The sequence below is a fragment of the Zophobas morio genome, unplaced genomic scaffold (assembly GCF_036711695.1).
Source record: "Zophobas morio isolate AGI-343-1 ecotype UQ-CSIRO unplaced genomic scaffold, CSIRO_AGI_Zmor_V1 ptg000021l, whole genome shotgun sequence".
In the NCBI taxonomy this organism is placed as follows: Eukaryota; Metazoa; Arthropoda; class Insecta; order Coleoptera; family Tenebrionidae; genus Zophobas; species Zophobas morio.
Window position 1 is genome coordinate 5,494,954 of NW_026972126.1, and position 17,614 is coordinate 5,512,567.

Below are 17,614 nucleotides of genomic sequence, written 5' to 3' on the forward strand. Positions count from 1 at the left end.
CTTTCGCTGGAAATCTCCTAGTAACAATGAAAACAAGCCTACTCAGTGTTCTTCCCTTTTAAATTTTTAATAAAACTGGGAATTTAAACAGTATTTTGCAGTTGCAGAAAAAGTGTTGTTTGTATTTCGTTTGCGAAATCTTAAAAAAAAATATGATTTCACTCACTTAATAGAAAAATAATTATTATTAACCGCGTTAAGGCTACAGGTTAAAAAATAGGTGTTTTATTTAAACCAAAACTTTTTACTGACATTTAAGTTTGATAAAATCATAAATGGTTATTCTTTAGAGAGAAATGGGGTCAGTTTCTATTAGAAAAATATTTTGCTGACAGTGTCTTAAGTTGTTTAGCGATATCTGTCGGTTACGGCCTGTAGCAATGATTTTCTACGTCGACTATACTTTCCCAAAAAAATATTTTTCTTAGAGGGCAACTTTCACTGTTGTAAAGACAAAGGTTAAACTTATGTCTGCTTGAAATTGTATGGCATTGTAGAGAGAATCAATTATAGTTTAATGCTTTTCGAGTGTTAAAATCCTTCGGAGACAAATTCTACTACTACTGTTGAGTTGTAATTATTCTTTTGGCCATATATACATGGAGAACAAATTTGGAATTAAGTGCTCAAATCAAAATAATAACTCTTACCTATTTTTTTATTCATTCTAAAGATTTAAGGGAGGGAATTGGGAAAATACAGTCATTGTAACGGAAGTTCAATTGAAAAATCACTCAGAGTAAGAGATGGAATATAATTTGACAGAAACGGCATGTCTGTTCTTATAACATCCATTTGGCAAAAACTTAACGTATTGTATGTTAGATGTTATAAGAACAAACATGCCGTTTCTGTCAAATGATACTCCAACGCTTATTCTGAGTGATTTTTCAACTAAACACCCGTTATTAGGTATTTAAGACCGCTATGTTTGTCGCATTTTACTATATATTCAGAATGTAATATCTTCATTATTAACTGGTTTATTGTTGTGAAATTTTAAATACAACCTATCCATAACCTTTAACATATATTTTTTAATTTTAGTAAAATGTTTGAATTGCGTATTTTTAAAAATCACTGTCTCAATTATTATTTACGGAAATTCTGGAACGCGGTTTTGAACACTGTTTTCAGCTTGCAAAACTCTGGAAATCGTACCAAACACATTGCCGACTTTTTTTGTTGGAAAAGAGATGTAGTAATAAGAAACTTGTGATGTAGAAGCTGCTCGAAACTTCTTTTTGTTGTATTTCATTTTCAACAAAAAAAGTTGCATCTAGTATAATTAATAGAGTTTTGTAAACAGAAACCGGTGATGGAAACCGCATTCCAAAGTTTCCACTAGTAATTGAGATATTGATTTTTTAAAATACGTGAAGCAAGAATTTCAAAAAATTTTTAAAAATATATCAATATAAACTACCCTCGTATTATATAGTGAAAGTTGTGGACAGGTTATATTTAAAATTTCATATCAAGAAATATGTTAACACTGGAGATATTACATTCTGTAAATGTGCTGACAACGGAATAAGAGCCAAACGTGGGAACTCCCCTTAAAGTAACTTTTATGTAAGACATTGACTTTGAGATAAATCAATGAAAATCATTAATTGAATAGAGGAAATGTTTCTGTTCCTGCTGTAATTGCCCCATTTTCTCTTTAATAATAGTATTAGTTTCTACTATTTATTCTAACAAAAGTAAAATAGCTTATGTCTGTAAAGTAAAAAAAAAAACTGTTTCTGGTTTGCTGATTATTAAATTATTTGCATTATTTAATGTACACACGAAAAACCCTTTTTAATACAAAAATACACGAAAAGATTGTGTCACAAGAAATAAAACTACATTCTCCTCTTAAGGGTCAGTCTCTTATTCATTAGTTAACTGATGCTTGTAAATCCAGTATACAAATCAATTTTTTTGCTAAAATCTGTGGGATTATTGCAACGTATTTTGATTAAACTGCAATAGGTTAAAAGAGCAAATGTAAGGTCAGTCAATATAGATTTAAACTTGTTTTATATCGCTGGCCTTAAGTAAAATTTAGTTTATTTATGTATTTGTTTAACGATTATTTCAAGAACTGTTCAATTCTGTCATGACAGTATATTTTGATTACATAGTGTAACTTTGTATATGTAAAAATATTTACCTCACCGTGAAGATGATTACATCATTAAAAATAAGCAATCAATTAATTATTTATAAGTTATAAGGCACTATTTTGTCATAAATTGCTATGGAGCTTAAGTAGGAACTGTTTTTTAACCGCTTCACTCAAACAATAGCCTTAAGAATCATCCACTTTTGGTGGTGGAAGTAAAAATAACTTTTTAATAGCAAATAAATGTTGGTCTGTAGTGAGTCAACAACAAATATGTATTTGATGTGAACAAAGATTTTAATCTTTTCTATTTATAGCTCATCCTAACAACTGAAAAGAATGGTGTTTAATTAATTATTGTCAAAAAAAAGTATTTTAAATACTACCTAATCATTTAGAATTAATTGTACAGCACATCACAAAGACATTGACAACTTTGCTGGTACTATGGCAGAAACAGTATATTATTGAGGCTTTTATAAGTGAAGAGCTTGATTTGTAGAATATAAGAGTAAAAAATTATTTTACTAAAAATTTTAACTAAAAATTTTTTTAAAACTCCTTCATCCTAAGACCAGTATGGGATTAAAAATAAGATTTTTAAGCTGTTTATAAAACGCTAGTTCTCTGAGATATCTCCAAACAGTATTAATAAAATCAAAATAAAGCTTACATACATTCAAATTTTATTTTATTATCGAATCAAAGACAATATTTGTTTTGTAACATAAATGAACATTGAACAGCAATAAAAACTTCACTTATTTTCGGCCTTTGAGGAAAAGCAGATACCCGTATCCTTTATGTTCTCGTTAATCCAATCTTCAACTTCCGTTTCTAAAGCCCCAATGAAGTATTTCTTCCATTTTCCTGTTTCTATCACAAACTTTTCTTCATCTGTCTTATCAGCAGTGGGGCTCTTGGTGAAAGCTTTCTTACAATATTCTGAAATGCTGGCGATATTTTCCTCACTAAGATTTTTTCCAAGAAACTGAGCAATTTTTTTGATCCACTCTTTCTGGTCGTTTAACAAGTCGTCGTAGAACACCACGAGTACATTTTCATGTTCTCTAAACTTCCATGCTTCTTTTAAATGCTCGAAATATGGCCCCCAAAGAACTACAACAGTACACAGTTATCTTGACAATATATATCATAAATACATACCCAAATTTTTTTTGAAGGCGTCCCAAAAAACTGGAAATTCAACAAAAGGTTTAATTTTCGAAAACTTCTCATAAATGACATAATTAGAAGTTATAACATCTTTGGGTTCTCGTATAAGATAGATAATCTAAAATTAGAATTTCATTTTTGAAATGCTTTTTTAAAGATTTTTTTTAATGTTACCTTGCAACCACTTGTTGTTAGATTTGTCGGCAAAAGGCTAAATGGTAAGTGAGACTTTATGAAACGCTTCTCGGTTGCTTCAGACAGGTCTGCGTACGATTTCACTATCTGGTCGCTTATTTTTTTCTCCTCGTCCTTGGACTCTTCTGGACTATAAAACAGGATATGCCTAAAAAAACTTTAGTAACGCTGCAAAAACAAATTAATTTCGTGCTTACTCCAAACTTGGAAATCTCTGAATAAGTGTGAGCTGTTTTGCTTTATCGACATCGACATTATTGCAAATAAGCCAAGCAATTTCTTGAGAAACAGTGGTACCTGTTTAAATTATAGCATCGTTTTGGGGTTAATTCAGTTTTAATTTTTTTATTCTCACCTGATCGCTCATATCCCAGTAACCAAACATCATCAGACCTCACCGAAAAATTATAAAATTCAGGACCATATTTTGTGAAAGACTTTCGTGTAAACCACTTTTTTTCGCCAACTTGGACAAACTCTTCTGTAAAAATCGAAGACAAATAAAAAGTGAAAAGGGTATTAAAGTTTTAATTTCGTCTTACCTGCATAAAGTTTTTTAGCAATCTCTCGGTCTTCTTCACTTAGTTCAGAAACTGTTAAAGGAAAGTTGCTTTCTGCCATTTTTTGAATTAATACAAGCGCTACGTTCTGAGGGGACAATAAACACAACTAAAATAAGTACTCACTTAATCTCACTTCTTTATTCTGCTAGCTGATAAAGGTGATAAGAACCAAGCGAGGTTAGTTTTTATAAACAGTCTGCCAGTTTTTAATAAGTGAATGATTTTTATACCATCGTGTTATCTGCCAACAAATCACAAAAATTTCGAAGTAAAATTGTTTTTGTTTTGTAAAAGATTAACGAAATTTGGACTCTATGGGGGCTAAATAAGTTAATTAAAATCACTTTTTTAACAAATGTTAAGGTATTTCTCACACGTGATTAATTTATTAGGGAATCTAAAACCTGAAAACGGCTAAGCTATTAACTTTAAAAATGGTTAAATTACTCCTGTATAGTGATTTTTTATTATACTTTTGGTAGGGAAAGAATGAGACGTTCAAACTTTTGAATTAATAATTTCATTAACGTTACTCTTAACCATAATATTTATTTAATTTAACAATAGCTTTATACTTTTCTAAATAGGAATATGCGTACCGTTTCCTGAATTAAAATTCAACACCGACAACTCGGAAATGACCGCATATTTATGTTGGCGGACCAGAAAATTGACATGTGCTGCGAGTCCTTGCCAATGTAAAATAAATAGGCGAAAACTTTCATTTTTGATGGTAAATTAATTCTCGTATACGTGCATTTAAAATCAAACGAACAGTGCAATACTGGAATATTTTGTAAACAATTCACCGTTATGAAATAGCAATAACTTTGATGTACCGATCATAAACACCACAATTAATTCAGTGAGTAATAATAAATAAGCATTACATGCGTTGTCTTTGAAGAATGTTATAGGTTGTAGGAAGAATGCGATGTAAACCTTGAAGTATTAAACACACAAATATTTTTGTAAATTTTAGAAAGGTTGTGAGGAGAAAACTTTTCAAGATTGGTTTTGCATGATTGATATCCTTGATGGCTAGATTTGTGATGTTCGTGAGTAATTGTGGGATGTATCAATTATTTATTCTTAGCTGATGAAGCAAAGAACAAAATAATGAATCAAATGTTGTATCTAACAATTAATGTAAATATGTTTAAGTCAGTTTATTAATTTGATGGTGGTTTCGTGTTGTGTTGTAAATTACGTTGGCGCTGCCGCATCACTGGCATCGGTTAAGATATTCAGTTCTGGGTACTTAGTATTTCTTTTCTTCTTATTTCAGCAACAGTAAAATGTAATTTCTAAAACCCAACATTTTACTTTCCATACTTTCGATTTATCATTCATTACACACACGTGTTATCATCTGTTTTATTTGCAGGATTGCAGGTACTATGACAACATAAAAGCAAATTATTTGAAAGTAAAAGTTATTTTAATCTTTGCAGTACATTTATTACACTGATTGAAGTGAAAATCTTTAGAAAAGAAAAAAGAATACGTCGATATTATCATATTAATGAAGTAGCAATTAAGTGAATATCATAATTTATTTAGTTTAAAAATATGTTCAAAATGGTGTCATCGCTCTTCAACATATACTTACTTTTCATCAAATAAAATTTAATTGCATTTATAGTTTTATTTTGGTCCTAAATTGGGATAATTTATGTATCATTTAAAATGCACCTTTGAAGCTATCCGGTCGATATACCCAAATAACTTTAATTAATTTATTCGACTTAGTTAACCATTAGACTCCTAAAAATGTTATTAATTTTTATAGTTTACATAATTGATATTGTGTGAAGATAGTAAAAGTGAACAGTTTTTGAATTTTCTAAAAATCTACGATAGAAAGGAAAAAAACTGGGAATTAGTAAACCACAAACATAAAGACAAACTCATTTGTACACTTTAAATAGGATTTACTTAACAAAATTTTGAGTTGGCGTCATTAAGTTTTTTATATGGATGAACATACAAATGTTGGTCAGCGTTTTCTGGTAATCCTAAAGTACTTATATTATTCACTTTCTGTAATAATAATTACTGGTTTAATAAAATTGCTATCAGACGGACAGGTTACAGAGAGACGTTAAACAGACAGACAGCCAAACCGGCAGATGAGAAACAGACGGAAACGGGGAATCCCATTTTTCGTATTCCAGAAGTTATAAATCGAGGAAACAGAATCACTTTGAGTCGTTTTGTAACTTTAATTGGAATTAAATACATTGAATATTATATAAGGCAATTAATTAAAGAATAAACATCTTGCAACGATTTTTTTTTTTGAAGAAGTTAATATTTTGCGTGTTAAATTTTTAAAAATTTGTACAAATTTCTGAGATAAGCAATCAAATTCGTTACCATAAAATAAGTACAACAATAAATAAAAAAATTAGCCGATTTTTTTTTGTGGATTTTAACTTTATTTTTTCTTGTTCTAATTTTCACAATGACTATAACAAACAGCTTCTTGCTATAATGTTGATGACGTCATCACAAAATTTTGTTACGGAAAAACTCACTTGAAATGTACACATATCATGCTTCTTTGACTGTACTGCAACAGTCCACACATATCTTTATTCTAACTTATAGGAGCTATAAATCAGAATAAAATCTACAAGCTTTAATTTTATAACAACAACCTTTACTTGGTTGTCTGTACTTCAGAGGCGAGATTTGTTCGGTATAAATAACTTTAGACCGACTTTTTGAGAAAAAAATTAAAATTACGCAACAAAATTTTACACTTTATTTTAGAAATCTTTCGGAATAATACACATGTAAATTTATCTTCAACAATCGCTAAGCAGAATCTATTTTTGCAAAATTAATCTCATTTTGAAATGTACAGAAAATATGCTCTCTTCATATACGCCTTTTTTTGTTAGAACTGTTTATACAGGGGTCTCAAAAAGTTAATGAATTCACTGGTTTATTTTACTGATTAAATAAAAAACGACTCATCTCATTTTCCTAAAATTTTAGTAGCATAATGCTATTTTAATAGTATCACAGTTTACTTTACCCAATTGTCTCCTTTACAAATTTGATGTCGTCACAAATTTTATTAAGAAAATTTTATTTAAAGCATACGCATAACATGATTTTTTTCCTGTAGTTAATAATGTACCCGTATTTTTGTTTCAACTAATGGTGGTTATGACAAAAAATTGGTCGAACTTCGTCAGAACTTCTCTGGTTCCTAAAGTACAATAATGAAACGTATCTAACATTTTCGAAAACTTATAAAATAATTTTTTTTTTGCGAATTTTATTTTTTGTGAGAACTCCTATAAGTTGAAATAAGCATATGTATGTAATGTTAAAGTAAATGTAAAGAAGCGTGCTATGCGTATGTTTCAAACGAGTTTTTACTTTAAAAAATATTAATGCAATGACAAATGAGAAGTCAAAACTCATAACTATTTTGCATAATTTTGATGAAAAATTTACCATGCTTAGAATAACTTTAAAATATCTGGAACATTTCAAAGCATTCGGTTGTGCAGATTAAATTGGAAAACGTTGATATATAATTTCGTTTCCAAAAATTTGGACCTTTCATCGTCACATTATTGGCGGAGACGATTAGACAAAGTTTAGTTATCGTTTCATCATCAACATGATATTCATAATATACATTTAAAATTTGACAACAATCGGTATAGTAATTTCGGAGATTATCTGTCTAACAAAAATCGTTACGGACGGCGGACAGACAGACAGGCAGGTAGATGGAAACGAGAGACCAATTTTTTCGTACTCTAGAGGTCAACCAGTCACCCGATGAACTCGATTACAATACTTCCTTAGATTACGCGCGGGAAGTAAAAATTAAAGTTGCAAATTAATTTTTTATTTATCTAAGGAAGTCGACATGTTTCTTCAAAACAGACTGGGATAATTAGAATATAAAAAAAAATATATTGTAAAGCTCCATGTACACACACAAATTCTTCCAAGTGCCTTTAATGCACGCAGGCACGAGAGTAAATTTGCAACTCTTTTCAGTGCAACTACACAAAATTAAGTAAAGTATGATTGCTAAAATTTTGCAAAACTGAACTGGAACTGAAAAGGTATTACAAAAAATGTATGTGTACATGAGGCTTTATGAACAGTTATCTCATTAATAACGGTTAAAAATAAATCTAATTAAATGCCCGAATTTTGACTAAAATGTGCAGGTATGATATCTTACATAGGAACAAAATATTCCCAAAATGTCTAAAATATGTTCTAGAAATATCTTTAAAATATTTTAAAATAACGAGGAAAATAAATTGTACATTAATTAGTTCCATTAGTAATTACCTATGTACATTTCTACATTAAACACTACGTTCTGTGTTGTAAGAATAATTGACAATTAATCACGGAAAATTTGGTTTTCTTGCTGCAATAAATTTAAATCACAACATTTGTTTAAAGTATCACTAAATCTTTTATTTCTTTTTGAACTTTTCTGTTAATTCATGACTCAAACGAAAAGCTTTTTTTGTCGAAGTGATTCATTTTCAAGAATAAGAATAGTTTTATGAGAAAATTCATTATTTAATTCTTCATAACTTAAAATTAGTTCTTTTATAGGGACAACAATTTCTGCTTAAAAACAGATAGTTTACCATCTCGTTATCACTGGTTCCGGTGGCAAAAGAGTAAATATTTGATAGTTTTTCATTGCACAACTCACTCTCCTCAGAGGAGATTTAAACAGTTTTTTTTTTTTACATTATTAATTAAACTATTATTATTAATTTAAAAAATGAATTTCTCAATTCTTTCGCCACTGTGTTTAACCGTGCGGTAAACACATCACGCGATACAAAGTGTTAACTGATGACCAGCTTTGACCATAAATGACGCAGCATCGGAAACCATAAGCGAAATTTTGTTAGTTGGAACAATGTTGGGAAAAAATATTCATGAACGTTTCATTAATAAACCTAATCATGGTTACATGGTTAGCTTCTTTGAGTTATTTACATGAAGTCAAACGGGATTTACCAGGAGTGTTGTCATTTAAATAACATATTAATAAATTTGCCATATAGCGTCCACAAATGTATGTGGTTGCATTCACTATAAAATGTATAACTTTTATTTACACTTTACTTGGGTTCATTAATTATGTCTGTATACTTACATTTGTGACAAAATTTTCCTTGCCATACGTTCATAAAGCATACTAAATTGTGCACTATTTTTTTGCAAAAACATTTTAAAAAAGTGACTATTAATGTCTGTAATTTTTTTTGTCAGTTTGGCAAAATATTTAAAATTTTATAATGATCTGAACTGACAACTATGAACTCAGGTGCTAACACTGCGGCCAATAATTCAAAATTGCCAACTCAAAAATTTATTTCAATCATTTATGTTACGTCCGAAGACTCCATTATTAACATTTTATTCGACTTGGTTCCCGATGCACCGCATTTCGTCTTAGATCAATGAACCTTCTTCGCTTCTGTTATCAACCCTGCCGAAGTGACCTCTAACCCTGAGGCTAACGCACTCGTTATCACTGGCCTACTTCTAGATGCAACGCACATTCGTCTTAGAGCAACGAACTTTCTTTGTTTCGTACTCGTTATCAACCCTCGACCCTTGGTTGACCTGTAATTCTGATGCAAGCTCTTACATCAGCCCATGTGCAGCTTATCTTCGCCAAAGGAGGTCAAACCTCAGTATATAAGGGAGAAGAAAGAGCAGAAGATTCATTCAAGTATTCGACACTCAAGTATTCAACATTCGAGTCGTGATCTGCAGTCAAAAGTCTCAAATCATACCGTAACGCCGTTCCCGTCTTATCATAAAATATTTTACTTTTATATTTTGTCCGGACTTAGAAAAGTCTAACGTTATTTTATTATATTCGAACTTAGAATAGTTTCAAGTCTTGTAATCATCATTTAATAAAATAGAATAAAAAATTGTTAATTTTTATTCGTAACGACCATCAGGATCGTTAAATTTATAATCACCCTGTATTACAGATTATAGAAGGGTCCGACAGGAATGGAATGAGAATTAGGCATTGTCCGAACCCAGCTCGTGGTACAGTTCAAATTTAATAGTGGGTTTTACTGCTTGTTACGCCATGGGTTTTGAAATACCACTAAACATCATTAAAAACGGAAGAATGTGTCAAATTATGTCAAATGATTATATTAAATATACAAAATTAAGTTAACGTCAATTACTTTTAATTACCTTAATTTGTACAGATCCTGAAACATTCAGCTGTATCATTGATAGTTATCGTTATAGATATACAAAAAATATATAATCGGGGCTAAAATTCAGTCACAGACGATATTAGTGGCCTTATTAAATTAATGGAATTTGTAAAAGTTTCCAAATAAAACAGAACATCATCAAATTGCAACAGTTTTACGTGTTATAATTTATCACTTCAATCGTTTTTAATGACACAATCATAGATCAGATGTAAAATTCATTAAAAAACATTCAACTTCTTGTTAATTTTTGACAAGACGACATGTATATTTAAAGTAGTATTTATGAGTATGTTTATTCCTTATAATTTTTGTTTTAATTTATGAACACATTCACAAAACTTTCTATCTTTTTGTCCTACTGGGTATACTCATACCATAAATCGTCCGAATCTTGGAAATTTCGTCACACTTTAAGTTCAAGGACATTTTTTGAATAGTTCAGCATTCATTAAAAAATATTCATATATATTTTTTTTAAACTCACATCGAATGAGAATGTGTTCTTATATAAAAGCAATGTTTGGTGATACATTCGTCGTAAAAACCGTAAATTAATCCTGCAAATATTTCTATTAACATACAATGCTAACTACGCTTTCAGGAAATAAATTACAACAAACAACTATACCTAATTTTTTAAATTCTGGCCGAGACATAAATCAGCGACATGCTGCGATATTTAAAAAAACATGATTTTTTAAAACCTTTCTATTAACAGCACGTAATGAATAATAAATAATAAGGATATAATAAGCGATAGTTTACCAAGGAAATTACATAATGAGTCGCTGTGAGCACGAGTTATATAAGAAATTTTAAATAAATGATATATGTATGTAACTGTCTAATTACCACAATCCCATATAAAATTTACTGTTGTAATACAAACCCCACTTCTTTGTTTTGAAAAATACAATAAAGTAACTGACCTTGCAACAGCAAGGTGCATTTTTTTGATGTCTGCAGTATGCATTTTATTACCTTTTGTGCAAAAATAAATCCTGGAACATTACGATTTCACAGAGCATACACTGAAATTAAAAATTGGATACACCTTGTTCTGGTTTCACATAAGACTAACGCTACCAGAATAGTAATTTTGTGCTGAACACAATCGATTTGTATGGATGATTTGCTAGATAAATGGTATAATTTACACATTATTAGTAGAATGGCTTCTAGTTAGATTGTGAATGCTAAATGACCGTTGGATTTTCAGAATTTCACGAATATGTTTGGGGCATAGAAGACAAATGGAGTGGAGCACCGGAGACCTGATCTGGTTCGATCCAGGAGTAGGCCACTGGCTTCCGGGTGAGGTTCTCGAATGCCACAGGAGTGCCAACGTCCTAACCGTTCAAGCTGTAATCAATGGAAAGGTAATAAAGATGATTATTACTAATCATAGTAATAAGAATATCTTCATCAATGCATAGATTACATTAAAAATTATATACTAAACGAAGATAAATACATATAATGTTTACCTTTTAAAGCTCATATATGAAATGTAAAACATAACAACATAAGTAGTGGGAATTATTCACCCGGCAAAAACAGGTTCTCTGCCTCATACAATATCAGAATTCACATTTTAAATTATTATGAAAAATAATTAAAAAAATAAATAATAGTACATTATGGAACTAGTGGATGAAGTTGAATTTCAACGGCGAGAGTGATTTTTTCACACGAGCGAGTGCAACGAGCGAGTGCGAAAAAGAAACTCGAGCCGTTGAAATTTCTTCATCCGCGAGTTGCATATACTATTTTTTCTAAGAAATTAGGAAATAAATGTTTGTTTATGGTAGGTATTTTATTTTTGAAATACATTAACTGTAATAGAACAATTTGTGCAATTATCACCAATAATATTTACACTTTTATCGTAAGTATTATTTGAACTTGTATCTTTGTTTAAACTTAGTTGGCTGCTTCCTGTATCAATAACTGCACTTGTATCAGATTCGAAAATGCCGCATTGGCAGCATTCAAAATTTCTTCAGAAACTTCGTCAGTCTCACTCATGTTCATTGTTTTCACTTGTGTAAACTAGCAGTATTAAACGTCAAACACTAACGGGTCGTCCAGCCTAGGCGTCATGATTTTCGAAGCGCGCGAAGCGGACGGTGCGGTCGGTGCAGGCGATACGCGACACGTTTCGCTAGCTGCGAAACGCTCAGGCTGGACGACCCGTTAAAATCGTAGACGGCCGAGTATTTTTCCACTAGAGGGTGAAATGAAATTTCATCCACTGCCAGCGATGGGAAAATGACAAACTTCAACCTTAATGAGTAGAAAATAGTAATTTACGCAACTAGTTCGGGATAGCCTGCTTCCCGCATGAACGCTTGTTTGAGGCACGACCGAAGGGAGTGCCGCATTTGCGTGAATGCGGGAAGCAGGCTCACGAACGTGTTGCGTACAATATTTTTTGCGACGAATAAACCTTTAAACTGAAGAGATTAACTGTGAGTTATTTATAAACAACGCCATTGACAGCGCCGTCAACACGTCACAATGTTGACACTACCCGAGTATTTTAAGGTTACCATGGCAACGGGAAGTTAAATGCACGTGTGCGGGAAGTTCGACCTCCCGCACTCTGGTGAATGCGCGAAAGCTATCAAAAAAGGTCATGAGTGCAAAAACAATTTTACACACACATGTTCCACAAATGTGGCAAACCTATCTTTTCTCTAAATTTATGAATCTTGGGTTCGCCGTGAGCGTGAATCCTAAAAACTTTTAAAAATTCCAATATTAGCCATTTTTTCTAAGTATTGCATCCGCCTCGAATCCTTGAATCTGCTTTAGAACTGAAAAATTTGTGACGCAGACATTAGCAAATTTAACAAATTTGTCATGCATTTGACCTACTTTTCGGTGAAGTGCATTTGTTTGGCCGACTGAGGTTTTATTAGGGATATATTAAGTGTAATTATAAGTTCCGTAGTACCTACAGAAAAATACCTAAGAGATGTATAGTTTTAGGGCCTTTTTGACGAATATCTGAGTTAAAATTTGATATGACATTTTATAGCTTATGGCAAAAGAAAATGCAAATTTCCCGTTCCTGTTAGTCGGCTGTCTGCCGGTCTGTCATTAACGCCAGTATAATAAAACTTTAATCACAAGTTACCGTCTTCTTAAAATATTGTTACATAAATTTCACTTGAAGTGTTCTACATAACATGCTCTTGTACGTGTAGTTGAATAATGCAGGCACAATTTTAACTCGGTGCATACGAATGCTGACAGAGAATTTAAAGCCGGTCCTGCAAAGATCCGGTCGAACAGGTATACCAGATGGGACAATATGACCAGAACGGATGGGAGTAAAAATAAATTATTTAAAAGTTATTTTGCCAGATCCGTCTAATACAACGATTTTGTAAGCGACAATAGTAAAAAAAAGTATAATAAAATTTTATGGTTTATAACACTTTAAGAAATTTACTTATTTATCGCTCCTAAAAGTATTATGATGTCATTTCAAAAGTACATCAAATCATCAATTGAATTGTGTTTATTATTATGTTAGTTGGTAATCTGTAAAAAATGATAATTATTGTTTATTGTTTCTTCGCAATTATATATTTAATAATAATATTCTTTTTTCCTGGGTAGTATCATCTGAACAAATACTGTACAGTGATCTATTAGTTCAAGCTGACAACATAGGTGGTTCCAAAAAACAAATACGAAATCATTTGGTTTAATAAATAAAAAATGTCATTTCAAAATATTATTAAATGAAGCTTATGAAAATTTGCTCTTTTTCAATTTTTTCATTTTTGTTTGCTAATAGTGTTTAAAACAGAAAAAAAGTGAAACCAATTAGTTTACTAAAAAATGTTTACCTTAGAAAGCTGAAATTTTTGCACAGACATACATAAATATTAATTATGTAACTTTTTTGTCTTTTTTATTATTTACATACTTAACGACTATTCAATTGAAAAAGTCATCAAGTGAGCGTAGGTTTTTTGATAGAAGAAAACGTAGTGAAAAACGCATGTGTTTTATTAATCCATCGTTGTGTATAATTGACATTTGATAGAGTTTTTGAAAAGCTTTAATTTTATTATACGAAAAATACTAGGTTGTATGATTCCACGCTTATTATATTCACAATCTTTTCGACGCAGAGTTGGCCATGAAAATCTAGTAAGTTTGTTGGTGGTCAAATTCCCCAATTTTTCTTGTAGGTTATGTTGTTTAAAATTTGAAATTAGAAACATAAACATTCTTACCAGTATTTTCAGCGGCAATAAAGTTAGAAAAGTATTATAATAGAATCCATTTGGCTACTTTCATGTTTTATCGACGTTTCATAATCAAAACCCCCAGGACATAAAAGAACTGGTCGAAGTTTATTTCGGCAGAACTTACATCGCCCCTGAAACAATTATATTTTGCCTTTTTTTTCTTAATATACAAAATATTCTTTGAACAACACGATACTCAAAAACATGTTTTTAATTCACTGTAAAGAAATAAGTATTTTGCAATTAAGATAGGGCGGGTGGGCGGGCTTACAATTTGCCTTTTTGTCTTAATATGTGTAGACTTCTTTTCACAACATGAAACTTAAAACATGTTTAAAATGGAAAATTTGTATAATGCCTTCGCCCCATAATCGCAAAATCCATATTTCCTTGCAAAAACCATTATAACCAAGTTTTAAGTTTCTTGTTATGAAAAGAAGTATGTATGTATATTAAGAAAAAAAAGGCAAAATATAACCCACCCCCACCCGCCCTATCTCAATTTTGATGATTTTTTTATTCGTCGTAAGCCGAGGGGCGGAGCTTAATTGTAAAATCCTTATTTTTCTACGAGAAATTACTATGTGAAATATGTTCTTAAGTAATCGTGTTATACAAAGAAAACTAAATGAGAAGCCCCACCCATCCGTCTCGATCTTAACCGTGATGAATTTTTCATTCGTTGTCAGACCGAGGGGCGGAGCATAATTGCAAAATCAATATTTCCCTATACAAATTTACCATTTTAAACATGTTTTAAGTTTCTTGTTGTGAAAGGATGACTACACATATTAAGGAAAAAAGGCCACCCTATCTTAATTGTGATGAGTTTTTTATTTCTCGTGAGCCAAGGGGAGAAGCTTAATTGCAAAATCCTTATTTCTCTACAAAAAATAAAAAACATGTTTTTGAGTATCATATTGTTCAAAGAATACTATGTATATTGAGAAAAAACAAGCCAAAAATTAAGTCCCACCTACGAGTATCCATCCCAAGCAGTTGAATTTTTGATTCGTTGTCGGACCGAGGGGCGGAGCATAAGTGCAAAATCGATACTTTCTCATACTTTTTCATGTTTTACCTTACTTGAAAGAAGACTACACATATTAAGAAAAAAACTTTAACAATGCATAAGTACCCACAGAAAGCTACAATGTAGAAAATGATGGCAGCTATTTAAAATTTCCGTGATTAAAATCGCTTAATATTAGTGGACCTCATTATCTCTATCAAAATGTGATTTTCGTGGAACTAGTGCTGTCAAACAGAAAAATGTCCCCCTTATTTCAGGGATTTTTCCTTCAAGTTGGCAGCACTGCACCCTACCGCAATTTGATTGGTTGCAAATCCAACGTCTACGGCAACGTAACGGCGAAAGTTAAAAGTTGCTCATCTCGAACGTCACCCCAACGGCGCGTCAACTTTTAACGGATAAATATAAACAACGCATACCTTCGCTGCGTATTTATCTTACAACGGCAACGTCAACGGCGAATAGCAACGTTAGCGACAAATTTATAAATCGACCTTTAGGTTGAACAATAGTAAATGTTACGAGAATTTCATTCATTGCTTCGTAAAATCTATTAAGATATTATTTTTACTTTCCAAACGTAAGCGAAGGAAGTATTGTAATCAAGTCCGTCGGCCGACTATCTACTTTTACATTTTCTCGACCTTTCATGACCCCTAGAGTACGAAGAAATAGGTCTCCCGTTTCCGTCTGTCAGTCTGTCTACCGTCTCGATTTTTTATTTGTATGTTTTTGCAGAGTGATTCTTCTGTCAGTATTCTCTAGCTGTGCGAGTGAGTTGTCGTTGTTACCCCTTGATGCTTGGTACTCGGGACGGACCGCCCCCATCGCCTCCCCTTTACGCCGCCACTGAAACCAGACAACCAATGAGAAAATGAACTCTTATAGTAATTACATGGTTAACTTCGAGTATTTATGTTTATACTTCGAAAGAATTCGACTATAATCACGTACAACATCAACGGCCGCATAAAAGAAACTGAAATTTGATTGATTTTGTCTTCTTAAACGACCATGAATATAGACGTTACATGGTCTGATCATTTGGGGGGGCTCCACACATTTAAACAAAATATTCAAACTTCAAAAAAAAAGGCCAATGCAAAACAAACAGCACATTGTAAACCTGTATACAAAAATTTTAAAATTTTACCTCTACCTTGCATTTACATATGTATATGAGTGCATCTTAAGCTTGAAAAATGGAGGTTCAGTTATTAAACAAAAAGATATACATAGGTATCACACGTGTAATAATTCAGACCTTAGCCTACCTAAATATCGCCTTGCCAAAAGTCAAAATTCATATCAATATCTAGAACACAAGTTTTTCAATTCATTACCGCTCTCATTACATGAAAACAGGAACATATAATTTAAACAATTTTTAAATTAAACTAATTTTTTTTAACTATTTTGTATAATACTTCTTCGGTATTGACATATATACAATGCAGTGGATAAACATGAAATAAATTATTATTATCAGTAGATGATATTCGAGATGAAGTAGCAGTTATAATTGTAAACATTAAAGATACAAAAAACCAAGATTGATCGGTCTTTTCATATTGTGAATCCTAAGGAGAAATCGTTACCGAAATTAATTGAGCTGTATCGGAAGTATGCATCTCTTAGACATAGACGCTTTTTTATTTTTTGTAAAAACGGAAAGGGTTCAACTCAACTAGTAGGAAATAATACTTTAGGCAAAATACCATCGATTATTGCAAACTATTTGAAGCTTCCTGATGCTAAATTATATACTGGGCACTGTATGAGAAGAACATCAGCCACTCTGTTGGCAGACGGTGCTGCTGATTTAACGACTGTAGAGCGTCTAGACGGTTGGAAATCTGGAAATGTTACAGAAGGCTACATAGAATTTTCAGCTCAAAGTAAAATGCTAATTGCAAAACAGATTTTGACCGATAATGAAAATAATGGAAATGAAGCTTCAACCAGCAGAAACGAAACTTAATAGAAAGAAAGACCAG

General features: G+C 31.6%; 2 protein-coding genes and 1 long non-coding RNA gene across 3 annotated transcripts in view; 1 reads left to right on the top strand and 2 right to left on the bottom strand.

Moving 5' to 3' along the window:
- Window positions 1-17,614, bottom strand: part of LOC135133000 (uncharacterized) — a 179,969-nt gene that overhangs the window by 104,572 nt on the left and 57,783 nt on the right. The window lies entirely within an intron of this gene.
- The window catches only part of Myo10a (Myosin 10A), a 98,631-nt gene that overhangs the window by 19,121 nt on the left and 61,896 nt on the right, over window positions 1-17,614 (top strand). Inside the window, exon 2 of the mRNA XM_064061217.1 lies at window positions 11,533-11,692. Within this exon, the coding sequence (XP_063917287.1) occupies window positions 11,567-11,692 (126 nt within the window). The 5' untranslated portion in view covers window positions 11,533-11,566. The remainder of the gene's footprint in view (window positions 1-11,532; window positions 11,693-17,614) is intronic.
- Window positions 2,812-4,218, bottom strand: LOC135132623 (sulfotransferase 1E1-like). The gene is made up of 6 exons (XM_064060763.1): window positions 4,027-4,218; window positions 3,840-3,965; window positions 3,682-3,781; window positions 3,464-3,632; window positions 3,281-3,407; window positions 2,812-3,232 (listed from the first exon to the last, which is right to left on the bottom strand). The coding sequence occupies exons 1-6, from the start codon at window positions 4,103-4,105 to the stop codon at window positions 2,871-2,873; spliced, it is 963 nt and encodes a 320-aa protein (XP_063916833.1). The 5' UTR covers window positions 4,106-4,218; the 3' UTR covers window positions 2,812-2,870.

Bases quoted from the DNA above. Each gene is read 5' to 3' on its own strand.
- LOC135132623 (XM_064060763.1), bottom strand. From the start codon at position 4,105: ATGGCAGAAAGCAACTTTCCTTTAACAGTTTCTGAACTAAGTGAAGAA. The intron at 3,966-4,026 runs GTAAGACGAAAT...CGATTTTTACAG, and splicing joins TGCTAAAAAACTTTATGCAG to AAGAGTTTGTCCAAGTTGGC. The intron at 3,233-3,280 runs GTATGTATTTAT...GTACTGTTGTAG, and splicing joins CGCCTTCAAAAAAAATTTGG to TTCTTTGGGGGCCATATTTC.